The sequence below is a fragment of the Lampetra fluviatilis genome, chromosome 38 (genome assembly GCF_964198595.1).
Source record: "Lampetra fluviatilis chromosome 38, kcLamFluv1.1, whole genome shotgun sequence".
Lineage (NCBI taxonomy): Eukaryota > Metazoa > Chordata > Hyperoartia > Petromyzontiformes > Petromyzontidae > Lampetra > Lampetra fluviatilis.
Genome location: NC_136312.1, coordinates 7,779,116 through 7,798,864, shown reverse-complemented (window position 1 = coordinate 7,798,864; position 19,749 = coordinate 7,779,116). Strand labels below are relative to the sequence as shown.

The 19,749-nt window shown below is 44.2% G+C and overlaps 1 protein-coding gene across 2 annotated transcripts in view; it reads right to left on the bottom strand.

Moving 5' to 3' along the window:
- Nucleotides 1–891: 891 nt before the first annotated feature.
- The window catches only part of LOC144945604 (sortilin-like), a 44,918-nt gene continuing 26,060 nt past the window's right edge, over nucleotides 892–19,749 (bottom strand). The window contains exons 13-20 of one of the 2 annotated variants that reach the window (XM_078874111.1): nucleotides 18,544–18,655; nucleotides 18,121–18,292; nucleotides 15,685–15,890; nucleotides 13,846–14,038; nucleotides 11,878–11,988; nucleotides 10,811–10,952; nucleotides 8,638–8,750; nucleotides 892–7,374 (exon numbers count right to left, since the gene is read on the bottom strand). In XM_078874111.1, coding sequence (XP_078730237.1) covers nucleotides 7,323–7,374; nucleotides 8,638–8,750; nucleotides 10,811–10,952; nucleotides 11,878–11,988; nucleotides 13,846–14,038; nucleotides 15,685–15,890; nucleotides 18,121–18,292; nucleotides 18,544–18,655 — 1,101 coding nt within the window. In that variant the 3' untranslated portion in view covers nucleotides 892–7,322. The other variant, XM_078874112.1, reaches the window with a different exon arrangement.

The following is a 19,749-nucleotide window of genomic DNA, read 5'->3' as shown; positions in this document are numbered from 1 at the left end:
ATTCCAGCACACGGCAAATAAAGCAGAGGGACGTGGTGCGTTGTGTTTTTAGGAGTTCTCATTTGCACCTTACTGCAGTTTCCCTTCTTCAACTGTGGTGTTGTGTAACAGTGCACACAAAAAACTAAAAAACCCAACTGTGATGGTATGTCTGGATTCAAGCCCCTGGGTTTAGTAACACGGCTAAACAAACGTGTAACGTGCGTTATATTTGCTAGTCAACAGGTTGACGAGTTACATGCATGAAACCCATATTAAGTGATCTTCAACTCGGATGGCATGACCTTATAAAAACGTCAGAGAATGGCACGAGTCTGATGCCATTGTGCTCTACGCGGCAGATAAAGTACATTCACTGAATAAGACAGGGGGCGACGGACAGCCGTGTCAGTTCCCATTCCAGGGCTGTTGCTGCTTTTTGCTCAGAGGCGTTTCTTTGTGATGGAGTGCGGTAACGGATTGGTGAGAGTCGGAACACACAAAAAAACCCGTAAGCGTTCAATCCCAACGTAACCGTGCGTCGACGCGGCTTGTACACCGATGGGGAGTTTACGCTGCACAACCCAAAGTTTCCGCCGTCATCCCGTCGTCACTTTGTCTGGAAACGGTCTTAAGATGCGCTTGCATTTGGACGCGAGATTCATTTAAAATCGTTGGGGCTTTCTCGAGAGACTGGCGCTTCGCTCCAAACACCAGTAAACCCAGACAATAAACATTGCAATGGGAAATAAATGATTAAGAAAATCCAATGCACGCTAAAATGAAGTGTGCAGAACAATAAATCAAACTCCTGTAATGTTTTGAGTTCAAGCCCTGCGTTATTTCTAGGGCAATCAACATATTTTATAAACAGGCTGTGGAAAGTAGACTTAATTTTTGGTTCTTTCGGTGAAGTCACGTAGGTGAAATAAAAAATAAAATAAAAATTAAAATAACTAAATAAAATCACGTTTCGGGCGCAACACAAGCGTCATCGACGTGACTTTACCGAAAGAACCAAAGAGTATGGATCCTTGCAGTCACGAAAACTTCAAATCTAGAATTGACTTAAAATTTGTAACCAATCAAAACCCCTAAAATCAATACACAGTTCTGTGCGACTTATTCAATCGCGTGCACAACGAGTTGTCCCCGTCCCTTGTGATCGTCTTAATAGGTCAACACATGGCGAAAAGTCAATGCAGATAATTGTTTACAGTGCAGCATTAAAACTGAATAAGTCAAGCTGGACACCACATCCATCAGCAATATATCACGTGACACGTGACAACTTGGAATTTAACAAATATGTACAAATATACCGATGTAACGTTCACAATTACACATTTGGCGATATACGTTCGCACATCACAACTATTTTCGTTACAATTTTCAAGCCAACTGTGACATAAAAATAATAATCTCACAACACTTGTGGCCAACAAAATCAATGTTGCGTTCCATCAACTACACTCTACCCTGAAGACCCGAAACTCAATGCCACTTACTTTTTAGGACCATCGGCTTCCAGCTGTTTTAGAAACCTGGTTAAAGGCCAAGTTTTACAGATAGCTACAGCCCTGCAATTGTTCACACCACTTTTACTACGTCGTTTTAAGGAAACGTTCAAATTAATTTAGGTTTGGCTTAACACAAACAAAACACAGAAACTGGACTTGCGTTGGAATTCACGAGTACAACTAAATATGTATGTAATCGCATTTGCAACGAAGACTTGAGGCACTGTGTGAGCAATGAGGTTATCATTTCGAGTGATATTTACAAAGGTGAAACAAATAACGTCGGTTCCAATTGGTTGGTGTGCAACCGCAAGCCTTACACTTGACTCCGAACGTTCCGTTGAGTACAAAAGTCGTCCCGTGTTCTCATGGCTCCACATAAAAGAACGCAAACCAATTATTTTTCATTAAAAGTCACAATGCTCCGCCGTGTGTTTTTTGGGCCGAACCACGTGTTGTTTGGCAGGATGTCCGACGTTTCGCTACCACGTTCTGGGCGCTTGCCCGTGCCGAAACAACACGCGGTACAACCTGGACACACCGCGGAGCTCTACGCCCGGCACCTATCCAAGTAGTGAGGTCAATAATGCATTGGCAGTGGCATTTGAAAACAAACATCATAATGCTGCGTTTAAAATTTTTTTTTTTAAATAAAATGTACACACTTGTGTCGAAATGCCCATTGGAAACTTACATTTCCCGTTGAAAAACCAATTTGGCACATTTCCAATTATGTTTTTTGTGACTTTTCCAGATCCACTGAAAATTGTGGGCAATCAAAGAAAGACATCTACATTTTACAGACTTAGCAGTTTTTTTATGCATTAAAAGAAACTGACAATGGAAGTTTTAACAGCACAGCAACTGATTTGGGTACAGTGATGGGAATCAGAATAAGAAAACCGTAGACATTTTAAAGTCTCGTGTTATTTCTGATTACTGCTGTAAATGATACGGATGTTTTTGTTTATTGCTTCTGAAAAAGCCTCACCGAGTATCATTCACATTTTTACAGGGGTTCCTGCTTGACGCGAGATACTTGGGCAATTATTACAAGCACAGTACTTATACTTGTGGAAGGAAACCAGAACACCCTGAGAAACCCATATCCGTTAGAAGACACACAAAGGCCATATAAGACAGGTATTAAACCTACTTGCTGTACTGCCTTTTAAAAAGGCACCCGATCTCCTTCCAGGAGTGTCACACACACGATGCTATCGTGGATCCATCAACCCTGCATCATATATGTCACCATGCACAAAAAAATACATTGTTAAGCAAACCACAACTCTGGTTAAATAGGACTTTTTTTAGCCGTAATCCGAATGTCAAGCCAGGACCATAACAATCTTATCGCCCAACCATAAAATGTACAAGCCTGTCAACCAAAACAAGCCAAGGCTTTACAATACGAGACGACTAACTAAATATAGCCATAAAAAGTCTGACCATAATGGGGTCTCTTTAGCATGTCATCATAACCATCGCCCAGAGCCTGTCCCTTGATCAAAATCACAATGGCAGGCCTTACTTATCCTATGCTTAGCGTAAAGTAGATAGTAACATTAAAATAAGGCACGCAAGATTTTTTTTTTTATCTCAAACGTGGGATGTGATTGAATGGACTAATTTCTCTCGTGATAACTGCTTGTGCTTTTTGTTTTGATGCCATTTCTTAATTTGTGTATTATTTTTTTTATTTTGCTTTGTAGTAGTAGGGTTTTCATTTGCTTGGTAGTGCTGTAAATGGGATTTGGTCTCCATATATAATATACGGCGTTATTGGATGCTATTAGCATGAATGACGCTAGAAAAAAATAAAAGCAATATTATACATTCCTAATTCGCTGCAACATTCACAAATTGTTGAATTTGCAGCTTTACTGTATTTAAACCAAGGCCTCGGACTACTACGGCTCTCAATGGGCTCCCACCTGGTTTTACATAACGGCCATTGCTCGAGTCCTTAGCTAAACTCGCAAAAAGCCTGGACAATTTCTCCACTTGCTCACAACAAAGCAATTACTGTGTTTTTCTACGGTCATCATCATTTTCATCATCAACCACGATCAATTCACTGCTGTGTGAAGGCCTTCTCCTAGGCCATTGCTCTCTCCCATCGCCCTGCAATCTAACAAATCACATGGCACCTACACACACGAAGTGATTTCATTGCTCCATCTCCGTGAGACTATTGGGCGCGTTCCATCCCTTGGTTGCCACTCTATCATTAGTCTCGACCACTTGCCATCCCTCCGAGGAACGTGTCCTACTTGAACGCACTTTGATTAAACGGCGTGTCTATCCGGCATGCGTTCGCTCGTGTTCCCCTTTGTCTCCTCGGTGTTACTCAAAGACATCAAGCGGCTTGATTGTACCGCTTGCATAGTTTCCTATGAATGCATGTTCATATTTTAATACCCCTAAAAGTCTTGAATGTAAATTCTCTTAAGCAAACGAAGACATTTTAAAATGTTAAGGTCAAGTTACGAACCATATATTCACACCAAATAAAAGTTATATAATTCTGCCATACCAATATATTGTATGATATATAGTTTCTAATAATTCAAATTCACACGAGCTATTTACACACACGTTTGTGGTAATATTGGAAGCTACCTCTATACAGTGCCATTTATCTTATAGTGCAGATGTGAAAAATATAACAGCTTCATAAACTATGGCTGTAACGATGCCTTGTACTTTCCAGAGCCTCAACGAAGCGTACTTCAACACATTTTAAGTTAACAAGTCAGTAGGAAGGTCATTTCTACCTTCGTATTATATTAAGCCGGTGTTTCTCAAACATTTCCACGGACCACCCAGCCCCCCCCCCCCCCTCTGCTGGTAACAAAACGCATTCGCTTCTCTCTAAACACCAGCAATACAAAATGATTGAAATTAGCATAACAAAAACATTAAAAAAACGTTGACCGTTCGGTTAGGGTAGTTTAATCAGTGAAGTTTACCTAACTTCATTTTTTTGTTAATTAAATATCATGACCAAAATATTAATGAATTAGTTCCAAATCAACCGGCATTTGCATCACAACCCCGCGGACCACCTGAAGGACCAGAGTGGACCACACTTTGAGAACCACTGCACGAAGCTAAAGTGCCCATCTGCCAAAACGACATTGTCACCTGCGCTGTTTGTCTGTCTGCCTCACTGCAATCCCTGCACCATCACTTGGGCCGCTATGCTCCTGCTATTGCTGCTTGTCAGAGCCGTTGAACCTCATTCGAGCTCACAGCCATGAGCTTATTTTCTCTCTCCTGCTACTGCATGCCACCCACGCCGCACGGTTGTTTGCGTGCAACCCACTCGCCACATCGAAGCATTTCCTCAACTGCGAAATGCACTTCTGGGATACATTTATTTTTAATGGACTTAAAAGTCAAGTGTGGGAGCATACGCCGAGACAGCGTGTGTGGCAGCATCCACCACCCGGCGCCAATTCCTCGGGGTACTTGGCAAAGCCAACGAGCTGTACCCCCCCTTTAGATCCCCCAAATATCAACAGTAGTGGTCAATCCAATGCGTTCATCCATACTACCTGTGGCCAACCCTTTGACCTCCTCCACCCACGAGATTCTTTCACACAGAGAACCTGGCAGGCAGAGTTAGCCAAGGGCAAGCGAGGAGAGACGTGCCCAAAGTGCCGTAGTTAGCGTTCCCGTATCGTGCAGATGGCAAAGCCTAAATATCTGTAGGCCTATAAACATGCAGCAATGTTAACACCAACTGTATTGAGCTGTTGATGTTATTTTTTCCATTGCCATCAGGATGTTTGTGCAGGTATTTAGGTAACAGATTCGTCTCATCTGCAACAATACCGGAAGATAGAGAACTGTAATGGTTACAGCGTTTCAGCAGGTAATCTATCGTGCATGGATGTATGAGGATTTGTACAATTATATGCATTTAAGAACGCTTGCGTGTAGCTGGAAACTGAGAAATCGCCACGCATTTTACAAATATTAATTGCTCAATTTCTATAGTCTCACAATAATTTATTTTGGTAATTACCAATGTGTAGTAGCTGTTGTAAAGTTGTTGCCACGTAAAGCAATAGGCTAGTTTCTGTTGTCAGTATCAGCGATAAAAGAGTCTTCAATAAAGTGTAAGATGAACAATAATAATACATGGAGGGAACTATGTTTACCCCCTCTCCCTTATGAAATAGTATCCATGCTAAAATATATTTAAGTGGGATAGAATTGTCGCCAAGGCTTCCAATATCCCCCTGGCCTTCCACCAAAATCTAGAAAATAATCCACGCTTAGATCGGCTGAGTCTTCACTTAAATATCGCGAGGCTTCACAAGCAAAACAACACGCTGGAAAACAAGTTGCCATATCACACAAAAACTGCGCACACTCGATAGTCCTTTACCCTGCACTAAATGACACACCTAAAATACGGGCATTTAAATCATGCGCGTAAATAAGTAATCAAATATCGTGATTTTATTACAGTGAAATAATAAGCTAGGAATTACGTAAATAACCAGCAGTCGATGCACATACAGAAATATTTATAAGGCAAAGGCTTAAACTTTGGATGATTTTGATTAAATTACAAGTTGATACGGTCATGTGGGTGCAAGTACGTGCGTGTGCTTTTGTACACAATCTCTGTTAAATAACAGAGGTGTGCCCTAACAAACTCGATAAGGCAAGACATTTAATTGTCCAGAAAGTAGGCTTCTGTTGAAAGTAGGCAGATAAAGTTGACAAACCAAGATAATGAATACGTTCATTGCATGGCCATCTGCAAGGGGATGATACAATAAACTATCAAAAGTGGATCATAAGCTGTTCCAATGAAGCTTACATTCGCGATCTGAAAATAAATGTGCGTTATCGACTTTCCAGGACACCCCCCCCCCCACCCCGGTTGTTAAAAGGCAGAATTAACCGAAGCACTTTTTTACACTGTCAGCGTTAAAGTCACCCGTACCTTTCTTGTTAAGGAAACACCCGAGTAAATTGTTCAAATTTAGCCAAATCACTAGCTCGCATATCAAGATGAAATAATAGTTGATGTCTAAAGATCACATTGTCCGTGGTCAATGAAACAGTGGCATGAACCAATTCAGCCTATAATCACCCCAAGGGGACCTATAAAGTACCACTTTGAGAAGAGGTTTATCCTGTGGAGGGGACTTGTTGCCACCATAGGAATGAGGAATTTCCACCAATGGCTCAAGCCTGCGAGTGGGAGTTGAGCACCGCCTCTTTTTTGAGCAGGAAATAACTTTTGCTTCTTTAACTATTAAACAACGCATAACCTTATATGTATACCTTCCCTGCTGCAATGCAAATGGCTTAATGTAGAGTGCATCAGAAATTATATTTTGATAGTCGCAGCCTATAGCAGAAGACTTCTCTGTAATTTGTAATTATGTATCTGATTAGCACCAGCAGCTTGATAAGATCATTTTGGAAGCTATGAACGCAAAGACCACTGCAAACACAATTGGCAATTGTTATGTAATTTAGGCAAACCATTTATATACCGGAATGCAATTTGTGTTTTTAATCACGTGCACAGCAAAACACAATCCAAATCTGTGCCGTGAAGTCGTGCGTGCAAACCCAAAGCAAGGTTTTGCGCAAGATAACCCGTAATAGAAGCTCAAACAAACTCTAGTCGAACTTTGTGCATTGATAACCACATGTTTACATGCTGTAGCCGTGTTGGGTTGTTGTGTGTGATAACCATGGGAAACCTTTACCACCTTTCTGTTTTGTTGCAAAAAGGTCTCACTTCATCGAGGCAGCAAGGCTTTTGGTTTCTTCTTGTGAACGGATTCAGAGATTGACTTGTTCTTCTCGTAGAATCAGGTATCGAATGGAGTTACATCTGCAAAACACGACATGCAAAATTATTTTGGTGCACACATGCTACGCGGCACAGCGCGATGAGTGCACGGAACTTTTCGTCGATCTGTTAACTCTGGGCGGTGACACGGCCCAGCAGCAGTTCGTTTGCCGCTTGTTGCACAGGTTCGTGGCTCGAATCTAGCAGGCCGCCCTGGTTAACACTGCGGTGGTGTATTAACCATAAAAAAATACATGCTGTATGCTTCCAAGGTGGATGATAAAGATCCCCTCATGTCATTCAAAACGAGCAGGCCATTGTGCGCAGGTGTCATGGTCCAAATTTTCCACATTCAAACCAAATTACCAAACTGGATTAAATATCGCTCCCTGGCTGTGAAATAGCTGCAGACCTTCTGTGAAACATTGCGCCTTTGTAAAAGCCTTGCGCTACAAGAATAGGCGCGAATACTAAATGTACAGAATTAATATTATTTACGATTTTGGACAGAACATACGGTGTGTTAGACTGGTGACAGAATGGCAGACAACGGAGAGAAGCCAGCTAAGAAGATATCCACCATGGAGATGCAGGGAGGAAATCGTTTTTTGTTGTCGTTCTTCCCCCCCGCACCTCCGATGAGTACGGTTGGCTACGTACGGTGCGAAAGAAGCTCACCATACATACATGTGAAAATGTGAACTCATGTCAGCCAGCTTAGAACACATGGACGAGATTCCTATCTCTACAAGAGAAGAGCGATTGTACGTTCACGTGCAGGAGTGAGATGGATGAGGAGGCAGCGGCAGAGGTCGCAAACGGGTTTTGATTCCTTACCCGTAACCTTACCCGGCCACACCAGGGTCGCAAACGGGTACCCGATACCCGGCCGGGTACGGGTAGCCGGGTACGGGTAGCCGGGTATCGGGTAGGGTACGGGTATCGGGTACCCGATTACGACCTCTGGGATGAAGCCATGTTGCAGGCGCGGGTGGGTTGATTCTAGGAACTTGAATTGTGAGAAGAGACAAGACATTGGGAAATGAGTAACAAACGGTTACTCACCAGTGACTCACGGCCTACCCGTACCCGGACGCACCAGGGTCGCAAACGGGTACCCGTACCCGTACCCGATACCCGGCCGGGTATGGGTAGCCGGGTATCGGGTAGGGTACGGGTATCGGGTACCCGGTTGCGACCTCTGGGCAGCGGCCATGGGGCGGCCGTTGTCACTGTTGACCTCGCGGAATGTGGAAGGCTGGCGCGGCTTTGGAGGCACAGTAGGCCGCAGCTCTAAGCACTCACCGGTCCTTGAAGGCTTGGCTCCTCCTCGCCGCAACGACGAGCGCGCCGATGATGACCAAGACGAAAAGAACGACGAGAGCGATCACTCCTCCGTGGTTATTCTGTGAGATTGGCTGCAAAACACCAAACACCACCATCACACAATTGCTACGATAGGTGGCAAACGGTAAAGGTGTAGGCCCTAAAATTGCTCGCTCATGCTACTGCTAGCAGAAGGGCTTCCATTATCGGAAGCTCTGTAGAGCCCCTCCTAAACGGTATTTGGCCTAATCTTCCATGCCAACTAGACGTCGTCGAATAGGATCGGAATCAAAATCTTTATTTATACTGGAAGAATCTGATGAGCTACAAAGCTCGTTTTTGTACAGACGTCCAGTAGGTGCGGGGTAAGAACGTTACAACAACAAACAAAACACGACAGGAGCGCAAAGTAAAGGAAAGGCAAACAAATCACAAATAAAAAAATTGGTGCGGGTTGCTCACACTTTGCCCCACCACAATCGACCTCATAATAAATGTTTTTGGGTTAGATCGCGTTATTTATAAATGTGTCGTAACCCTCCACCACTCGACACGGCCAATCAGCAAAAAAGTGTCACGTTGACAAAAGACAAATAGTTCACTACTTTAGCCCACCGGTGTGTTGAAGAGTGAAACCACAACATTTACATTTTTTTTTGTACGACGTTTCGCTGGTAATTGCATCCAGCATCATCGGGCAATTCGCCAGAATGGTGAGGCTCTGCTCTTGCTCCCGGTCTTAAATAGAGCAGCAGCAGCAGGGTGACATCATCATTTAACTCATCAGGTGCAACGATTTGAGGTGGAGGTTATTGTAATTATATACTAGATTGGTAATCAGGCAATTGTTATGATGTGAGTTGTAGATTAGTAATCATTTGTAATGTGTGTTATTGTAATTTTATGCTACGTTAGTAATCAGTTAATTAGTATTTGTTTCCCCTATAAGGAATTGTAATATGTATTATTTAATAATACGCTTCCAATCAACAAACTGTGGCGCACCCATCGAGAGCGCTGCGTGGACATGAGAGAGGGGTGGGGGGGATTTAAGAACTTTGCACCATTGTTTGAACTGCTGCACCGGAAAAATGATTCGGTGATTAATACAGTACAATCACTTGTCGGATGAGGTCTTCCCCTGCACCATGCGTATCGTTAGAGGTTCGTTGTCAGTGCGGGTTTCTGAAGACGGGGAGCATTAACGCAGGGGCATAGAAGCGCAGTACAACAACGGATTGTGCTGCACTGCCCTCTGCTGCTGCCCACCGTGTAAGCCCCGCAACCGATAACGACATGTCGCGTACGTATGGTGGTTACCCACACTAGCTCTGTGCAAGTTGTGATCTGCTTAGCTTCCGAGATCTGACAAGACTGCCGCATTCTGGGTGCTATGGTCATAGGCTTCCAACGTATACTCGTGTTGCAGTACAATTGGCACGAATACCAATGTACTCGATTATTACAATTATTAAAACCTTTACATTATCTGAACAAAATCGGAAGAAGAGTCAGAAGAACAAATATAATGAAATAAATTTCGATTTAAAGCTTTCGTGACTGCAGGGATTCATCTTCTTGGTTCTTTCGGTAAAGTCACGTAGAAGGAAAATAATAAAATAATAAAAATAAAACAATAAAATCATTCTCACGACGTTTTGGCCACAACGCAAGCAGCCGTCTTCAGGTTGGAGTACAGGTCTGTCGAGAAGGCATTCAGACTCTGCCTTTTTCGACAGACCTGTTCTCCACCTGAAGACGGCTGCTTGCGGTGTGGCCGAAACGTCGTGAGAATTATTTTATTAATTTTATTTTTATTATTTTATTATTTTCCTTCTACGTGACTTTACCGAAAGAACAAAGAAGATAATGAAATAACTTTCTAGGTACGTCTTGAGGTCAGAAGACGTACCCCGAGGCTCCCACAAAGCCATGCCGGAGGGCGTGTGGCACAGTTTGGTACCATCTATCATAGTGCGGTTATGTCGCTACAGTTCTACGCGGTGAGTATAATGCGTTTAAAAACAACGGCGCTATGCCTCTAAATAAAACGAACGCTAACCGCTTACGCGTCCCAAGATTCAGCGGTGAACGGGACCCCACCCTGCAACTGTCAGATGTGTCGGAATGGGAAAGGGTTAAATTGACGTACCTCATATGACGATGCCGCTGTCGTGAACATGGGTTCGACATAGGGTTTGATGAGGGTGTGCGTGCACGTTATCGACGTCACCTTCCTCGTGCTGTTGTGCTGCACCCCTCCCTGGCATTTGTCTCCTGGCACCTTGCGGTACCTTGATGCACGGGACGAGCGATATGAGATGCAGCAGCCAGAATCCTCACCCACACCGCTCCGAATTCTTAAGACCTCCACACAGGCTCCCAATCCAATGGCAGAACGACTGCAAAACTGCCCCTCGACGTGTTCAAAATGATTCGTGAACTTGGCCCGGTGTCATTTAAAGACCGACTAAAAAAGCAATATTGTAATGTAGAATGGACAGATTAATGGAACAATAGATATTAATTTAGCGAGCAGCGATTGAGGCTTTTACTGTTCTGATGCTTGGCGAAATTTCAAGTGAAACAGTCGTATCTAATTGTTTTGCTGTGAGAATAGGGTCTTTCAAATGACCGAAGATTTTGAAAAATAAAAATAATCTGCACGTTGTTAACCGCCTGTGCTCCGTGTGACAATTTCATTTCTTTGGCCGAGTCGGGTGGTGGAGGGTCTTGCAACACAAATTTGTCCAGATCGTTACATGTGGCCTAACCCAAATATCTATTCTGAATCATGAAACTGGCTGTGAAAATCTACATGTTACGTTAATATGAAAGTTATTGCCAATCATCTAACTTATTTCCAATTTCCCAGGGATCTGTGTATTATTTATTGGTTGGTTCAAAGAGACTGCAGAATTCAGATGAGGATTACGACAATTTTTGTTTAGTCTGATGATTGCTATTTTTAACCGAGATCTTTTTACCCCATTTCAAGCATTTAACTGTATTTTAAAACGACATTCCATACTCTGAAATGCTACCGAAAATACCACTCCAAATAACAAGAACAAACTAAACGTAATACTAATTTGTCACGCATACTAAACCACTTTTGTATCCATCCAGTGTCAAACACGTGATAAATATTTTTTGTAATTTTAAACCAACTTCACACTGCTTACAATTGCAAGACAAAAGTACAACGTTGTAACGTACCCCTCTGTCTGGACCAGCTGCTCTTGTTCAGTAAGGCACACGAACAGCGAGGTTTTGTTGAATTTCCACTCTTCTAAACATTTGCCACCATCTTTGTAGTATCCAAAGTCACTGCAGTCACACGAAAGACATCACTATGAAGGTCACGGCAAGAAGCCAAAAACTTCAAGTAGTTCTCTGCTCTCATGAGCGTGTAAGCAATGCTCATCTCCTCTTCACAACCCTGGAGCAGTGGTGGAAATTACACATTCCCATTGCTGAGGCTTGTATCCCCTTAGGCCAGTGTTTCTCGAACCTTTTGAGCGCGTGGACCACTCAGCCGATGGAAACATTACCGCGGACCACCCAGCCCCACCACCACCCTTGGTGACAAAACTGATTCACTTCTCCAAACCTGTCAACCCCTTATCAGTGCCTACCTTATTACAGACCAATTCAGACCTTATTGGTCACCCCGTGCCCCTTATACATTTCAACGTTCATCCTATAAAGTCCCATCACAAGGGAGAAACACAAAGACAAGAAAAATTGCCTGCATTGAAACAGCTGTACACCACATGGACCTAAAAACTAAATTTCTCTGTACAAGAATACGGGTAAACCATATGGGTTGATAGATATGCTTCTCTCTCTCAATACCAGCCATACAAGATGATTCATATTACCGGAGCATAACAACATTATTTTTTTTAAACGCAGATATAAGGATATTTTTAGGGGGGGGTAGGTGGGGCATGTAGTTCTTAGGGTTAAGGGTAGTTTATCTAACTTAATTTTTTGTACTGAAATATATTAATGTTTAGGGGCTGTCCATAAATGACGTCACGTGATTTCTGACGATTTTTGACCCCCCCCCTCGTCACACGGCGTCACAAAAATCAGACCCCCCCCTCAAATACGACGTCACAAAGCTCTGCCCCCCCCCCCCCCCAAATAAAACATGCATCAAATCGCTTTAAACTATTGTCATTGTAGTGCGTATTTAATGTGGCGCTGCACTCTGATGTTGTAGGAGAAAACATTTATTAAATAGTATATTTAATTAAGTAGAACGTGTTGTCTATATTTATTTAAAGTTGCGCATTTTGATGTGACGTCACATTTCTCACCCCCCCCGTCACACATCGTCACAAATGTCTGACCAACCCCCCCCCCCCCAGATGCATGACGCCATTTATGGACGGCCCCTTAAAACAAATGGGAAATAAACATTGTCCTTATTGTCCGGATCAACCTGTGCATCACAGCCCCATGGCCCGCCTGGAGGATCGTCGCGGACCACCGGTGGTGGTGCAGGGAGCACACTTAGAGAAACACTGCCCGAGGAGTACCAGTGTTGACTTCCCATAAACTGGTACTTATTTGACTACTGCGTAGGTTGTTTGCGGTTGTGCTGTATACAGCTTTCCCAAGTGCCTCATTATCAGGGTTGTACCGCGTGTTTGCTCAACACGTTTTTGCGCTCTCAGATGCTGCTGACGACGACGATGAACGTTGTGCCACCTTGGGTGCCGCTGACCAGTGATACGTCTCTTCTGGATCCACCACAAAGTGATTCCAAACCAAGTAATTTCTGTTTCCTCTCCCCAACCCACACAGCCTTTGCCCCACTGCACACATTCCAAACATTGCCATAACAATCAAACTCCACACTCTGCCCACTTTCTTAGCCATGGCCGAGGCAACCTGGCACAAATGGATTGCTCAATGAAGTGGCTTATCATGTGTAAATGTATAGCAGCCAAATACTCAAAACGCATTTTACTAAATGTGGAGTGAAAAAAGACCCGGAGAAAAATCCATGCGACCACGGGGAGAACATGCAAAGTCAAAATATACAGGCATCAGGGTCAGGATCAGGATCAAACCCATGACCTCCTGTATACCAGGTGAGGTCGTTAACATCTCGCCACTGTGGTGTCCCACTGTGTGTGTGGGGGGGGGGTCCATGCATCGTCATAAACCCACCACATGTAGTCTTCTTCTGTGCACGGGCAGTAGCCAAGGGTCTCATTGGGAAAGTAGTCAGGTCCCTTTAAACACGAAGAGTTCTTCTTGAGCATGTGGAATGTTCGCTTGACTCCCAGGACACAGCCGCTCGACTGGTTGGTGGGATCCTCCATCCAATGTGCCAACCACGGTTCAAAGTCTTCATCCGTGCCTGGAACGAACCGCACAACAGCCGCTGATGAACATTCAGCCATCGCAATAATTTGGCCCCAGGTGGCTCAGCTGTAGAGCGAGCGGCTCGCAATCGGAAAGGTTGAGAGCCCATCACCCTTCCACTTTGTGGGGAGGTCAACAATGCTACTCGTATGGATAGACTCACATGCGCAAGAGGGATGTGGAATTACCAGCACTTTCTCGAGGCTGTAAACAAGAGATTAGCACCGCCTCAATGCTCAAAAAGAGCAGAACATTCATTTATAGTCCTATTTCAGTCCACTGCTGGATGAAGGCCTCCCTACGTCCTGTCAGTCAAGGGTGTTGTTTGAGCATGCTTCATCACGCCGGTCAGCGTGGGATGGTTATGGGGAAGAGGAGCGCAAGCCAGGAGAGCTTTCAGATATCACTGGCTACCGATGTTAGCATTGGCCGGGAATCAAACTTAGGTCGAGGGGATTAAAGTGCAGCACATGAATCACTGCAGCACCAAGATTACATTCATACCCAGGGCTTTGTGCCTGACAATGTCTGACAATGAAAGTGTGGTTTTAAAACAAACAGTTAGAAAAATAGACAGTCTGGAACACACAACCTAGGCACGCACCTGCAATATAAAAGCCATTCGGATGGCTACGTCCGGTGCAAAAGAAGTTCAGTTCAATATAGGGTTAAGCACTTGTATATCACAGTATCTCAAAGTGGCTTACAAAATACAGAACAGGAAATCCGGAATATCACCATGCCAAAAAATGGGAAATAATTTGGTAACGATGGTAGGTGTGGATGTATGTTGAACTTTTTTCGCGCCTTACATAACCAACCAAACTAATCGGAGGTCCGGGGAAGGACAAATGCGTAATGGACTATTATTAAAAAAAGATGTCGGTGTTGTCACAATCCTCGGTATCAGTGAAATATGGTGCACTTTGTTACTCACGCCCTACAGAAATTACCACGTGGCTACAAGAAAGAAGCTGTGCAAACTGGCGCAAGAGGCAAAACAATGCTAGCTACATAATTTTTTTTATTTTAAATGTATCCAGTACAAGCTGGCCATTGAAATCTAAGCTACGCAACATTGCATTTCACATTGTGTCCGTTTGCTACAACCTACACCAAAATCAACGGGAATAATAATTACGTAACACGTAGGCTTTCGCGACCAATATTATCCATCAGAGGTTTTTGGGTTAGATCGTGTAAATATACATGTCGTTAAACTCGACGCTGGTTGCAATTACCGGCGGAACGTCGTACTTGAATCGTAAATGTTGTGGGTTTACGACTCTGATTTACTAGTCACGAATTGGCATTTTTTGTTTCCGTGACAAACCTTACTAATTGGCTGTCGGGTGGTGGCTGGTTTGACGAAACATTTAAATTTACGCGATCTAACCGAAAAACCTCTTATGAATAACAAATTTAAGAATCAGTTTCGAGACAAACGTATATTTTATACAAAAATGTATTATGGCATATTTCTTGTGGCTGCTAATACATTGAACTATGAACACAACATTTTTTTGGAATTAAACAAACCTTAAATTTCATCTGACATAGCCATGGACTGAATGTGCAGTGATTAAGTTTCAGTTTGTATTGCAATGTGAAAAACGAACGTGACGCTGCGTGAATCCTTACAGTTTCGTTTCAGCAGGATACCGAAGTCGATCGTGTAGCTGACCCAAACAAGGTCAACGCGGACTGGGTTGGTCATCTGCAAGTGGTGGCCCCACACACTCACGTGAGTGGACTTGGCACCTGGCTCTGACACAAGCCCCTTGACCATGAGTTTCTCTGGCGAAAATAGAAACTCGTGCCAAGTCTGCCCCGCATCGGTTGAAAAGCTGTGAGCAACAAACAAAAACAGAACAGGAAGCAATTAAGTTGGCTACGAGGCACGGGGGGGGGGGTCCATTACCTATGTCAAGTGGGTTTGGCGTTGGTAAAAATACCAGGTTTGTCATAAAAGTAAAAAAAAAGTCTGAAATCAACATTTAAATGGAAAAATTCTGAGAACTCAAATCCTCTACTCGGAAGACACAAGTCAAATGCTGCCTAATGGCTGACAATTAAGCCTGGGTAATTTTTTTTTTTAAATATTAATCTTGGCAGAGCTAATTGGAAAATAAAAAAAAACAATGTTAATAAGTTTGTATACAGCGTCGTTCATGCACATTGCGCATCTCACAATCGCCGAGGTACCACAGGTCAAGCTGGAGGGCCACAGACTGGCGGTGTGCCGGTGCCTCAATTGCCCTCTGCCAAGATGTGAATCAAAAGAGAATGCTTTACATATTAGTGGTTCCCAACCTGTGGTACGCATACGCGTAGGGTACACGTGTGTAGAGGAGTACTGCGGGGACCCAATGAGGGGCAACCGCGGGAAGGGGTCCAAGCAGAAAGGGGAGTGCCAGAAGGCAGAGAGAGAGAGGAGGGTAAGTAGAAAGACTCCAGGTAAAAGGGAGGAGCCCGGGCTAAGGGGATAAAAAGGGGAACCTGGCCGGAAGGGGAGGGGAGAGAGAGAAAGGGAGTCAGAGAGAGAGAGAGAAGCCAGGTAGCAGGGAGAAAGGGTCCTGGGCCAGAGAGACAAAGGAGGCTAGGGGTGGATGAGTACGGGGTAGCCTGGACAAAGGTCGAGGGGGTCGGGAGTGAGGGCAAGAGTCAGGGAGTAGGGGATACTCGAGACCGAAGGAGGAGTGCGGATGTCGGTGTGAATAAACGGCAAGCAGCCCTGAACATTCTACCCTGGTCTCCGTCTGAGTCTGTAATCACAAAGCACGACTCTACACGTGCGACACCTCTTCGTGGAACACGAGGCAAGTCGTGTAATGCTCCAGTGGTCATGTAGGATATGGTCACACGGGATTACTAAGCAGCGCTGTTTGTAGGTGTACTATCGATTATAAATCTATATATGTACCTGTTGTATGGAATTCAGCAAACCCATGAGCTTGGTCATCTCAGTTATCCACGTGCTCTCTCATTTATCACATTGATTTCATTTTAATATGACAAATACACAACTTCGGCCTCACAACTCTGCTCCATGGAAAGTGACTCGGATTTTGACGTTAATAATTATTAATTGTCCCTGTGTCTGGCAGGATTTTAATTTTATTTTACAAGAACCCAGTAAAATGCACGAACCGAAACAAGGGAGGGAGGGGGCCCATACAGAAATTCTGAGCTCAGTGCTCCTGGGTTCTGGGAAGGGGGGGGAGATTGGACTCACTGCCCCCCCACTCACTTAGAGACTGCGAGCAGTGGGAACGTAGGGGTTTTATATTGGGAAGCGAAGGCAAGGGAAGAGGAACAAAAGTAGAGGTGGGGGGGAGGAGGGGGAGTGCACCTAACGCGTCTGGCAGGAATATTTAAATGCGCAGCTCATTCAGTCGTTAAAAGACAAAGATCCCCTGTACAGCCTCAACAGACTGTTGGGGCAAGTGCTGTTAGTGAGTACCTATGAAGACCGGCACGTCACACGAGGGGGTGGGTGGCCAGCACCACGCCCGGCCATCTTTGTCTCTCTAGAATGATGTATACACACCCCACCAATTACTCATTTGAGGCCGAGTCGACCTCAGGCAGGCCCAAGACTGGTGTTGGCCGTGAGCAGCAATCGAACTCGGGTCTATTCTATTCTATTTCGGATTTATATAGCGCCCTTTCCAGGGCCGCTGGGTACATAGCACAGCGCGCTAACCGCTTACACGAGAGCTAATTTCGGTCGTCTCACACACACAAAGATAAAGATCTCCCGTATAGCCTGTAATAGGCTGTTCGAGCAAGTGCTGTTTGCGAGCACCTATGAAGGCCAGAACGGCACACGAGGGGGTGGGGTGGCCAGCACCACGCCCGGCCGCCTTTGTCTCCCCAGTGGCGGTGTTTACACACCGCACCAGGTACTTATTTGAGGCTGAGTCGACCCAGGGGAGGCCCAGAACCGGTTCAGATAATCATCACTGATTTTGGCCGTGAGCGAGAATCGAACTGGGGTTGCCACGTCCATAGCGCAGTGCGCTAACCACTACACTACCGCTCCCCACACACACACACGCACGCACGTGCACGTACTGAATAACTCCTGGAGTGTGGCTATAGCTGAATGGCACAGCCACTATGAGCCCCCCTGAGTCCAGGATGCTGTAGTAGTGGGGGCCCTGCAGCACTCGGCTCCAGGTGTAGCCACCGTCTTCAGACAGGTAGACGTCTCGCTCGGTCGCATTCAGGGATGCGCCCACATTTCCTGGAAAGCAGCGAAGAGTGACCCACAAGCCGACCAAACCCTAATTTAGACTTGGACGCAAGCCCCTTAATGTGGATGTGTAAAAAGTGTATTTCACGGCAAAAGGCGCCGTTGCTTCACAAGTAATAAATCTACACAACGGTTTGTGTCATTTGAGTAATTGACGCAGTAATCGGACGGGTATTTCGATTACTCAAATAATCAGGTTGTATTATTAAACCGTATCGATAACAGCGTGACCATATTCTCACCATGTGCAATAATGAGTCCGATAGCATTTTGCTCACTGAGCAGCAGCTGGGGTACACTGTTGTCCTGCAGGATCGTGTATTTTCCATGGATTTGAAGGGCACAATCTGACTCCTGGGAAAAGGGAAATAACGTTGTAAACATCATTAAATGCATGACCTGTTTTGCCGGATTAAATAAAAGTAATTCATTATAATTCAAACCTCTTTGTCTGTCCAATTCTGAATGAAGGCCTCCCCATTCTATAATGGTTGATAATCGCCAAAAGGCGCCTTTTGGCGTCATCTGGTCCAACACCATGTGAGACTAGGCTCTAAGGAAAGCTGTCTCGGGTGTGGACCAATCAACTTCAAGGACAGTGCATACATTATCAGAGTTATGTTTTTTGTTTGTATTATGACTGCAGGTATTGTGGTCTATGCAAACATGACTCCTCGTAAAAAAGGTGTCAGTTTTGTTGCCAGATAAAAGGGTAAAAAAACAATTATCATATTTTTATACTGGTAAATGAGGTTCCAATGGTTATAGGGTTAATTAATCATACTTCACCACGCTACGCCACAGCTCCCCACATATATCGACGAATGGCTGCTGCAATATTGCTGCCGACTTGATAAAATTTACATTTTCTTTGGGTCTTTCGGTAAAGTCACGTAGATGGTTCAAATAAAATAACAATAAAATATTTAAATATACTTTTTTTAAAACACGCTTTAATTAAATGTACCGTCCGAGCCGACCCTCCCCCTGCCCCCTTCCCCCATCGCCCCTCCCCTCCTTCCACATCCCAGCCCCTCGGCGTGGCTCCCTGTGGCTTGCCGTGACGTAAGGGACTGTGGTGATTTACAGGCAACGTGAGTTGAGTGTGGACAATTAGAGCCGTAAAAAATATTGTTTAAAAATATTTATTTTTAATTTTCAATGATAAAATATAGTGTTGTCATCAGTATGACACACCTATACCAAATTTGCAGTCGATACGACATTGGGAATACGGTTGAAATTGAGTTACAAGATTTTTGGATACGACAACACAAACAGTAAGTTAAATAAAAGCGTGTAAAAAGGTTTAAAATATGTTTTGGATTTTTTTTATGATAGAATATCGTGTTGTCATCAGCATGACATACCTATACGAAGTTTGCAGTCGATAGCACATTGGGAAGTGTGTAAAAATTGAGTTACAAGATTTCTTTTTTGAGGATACA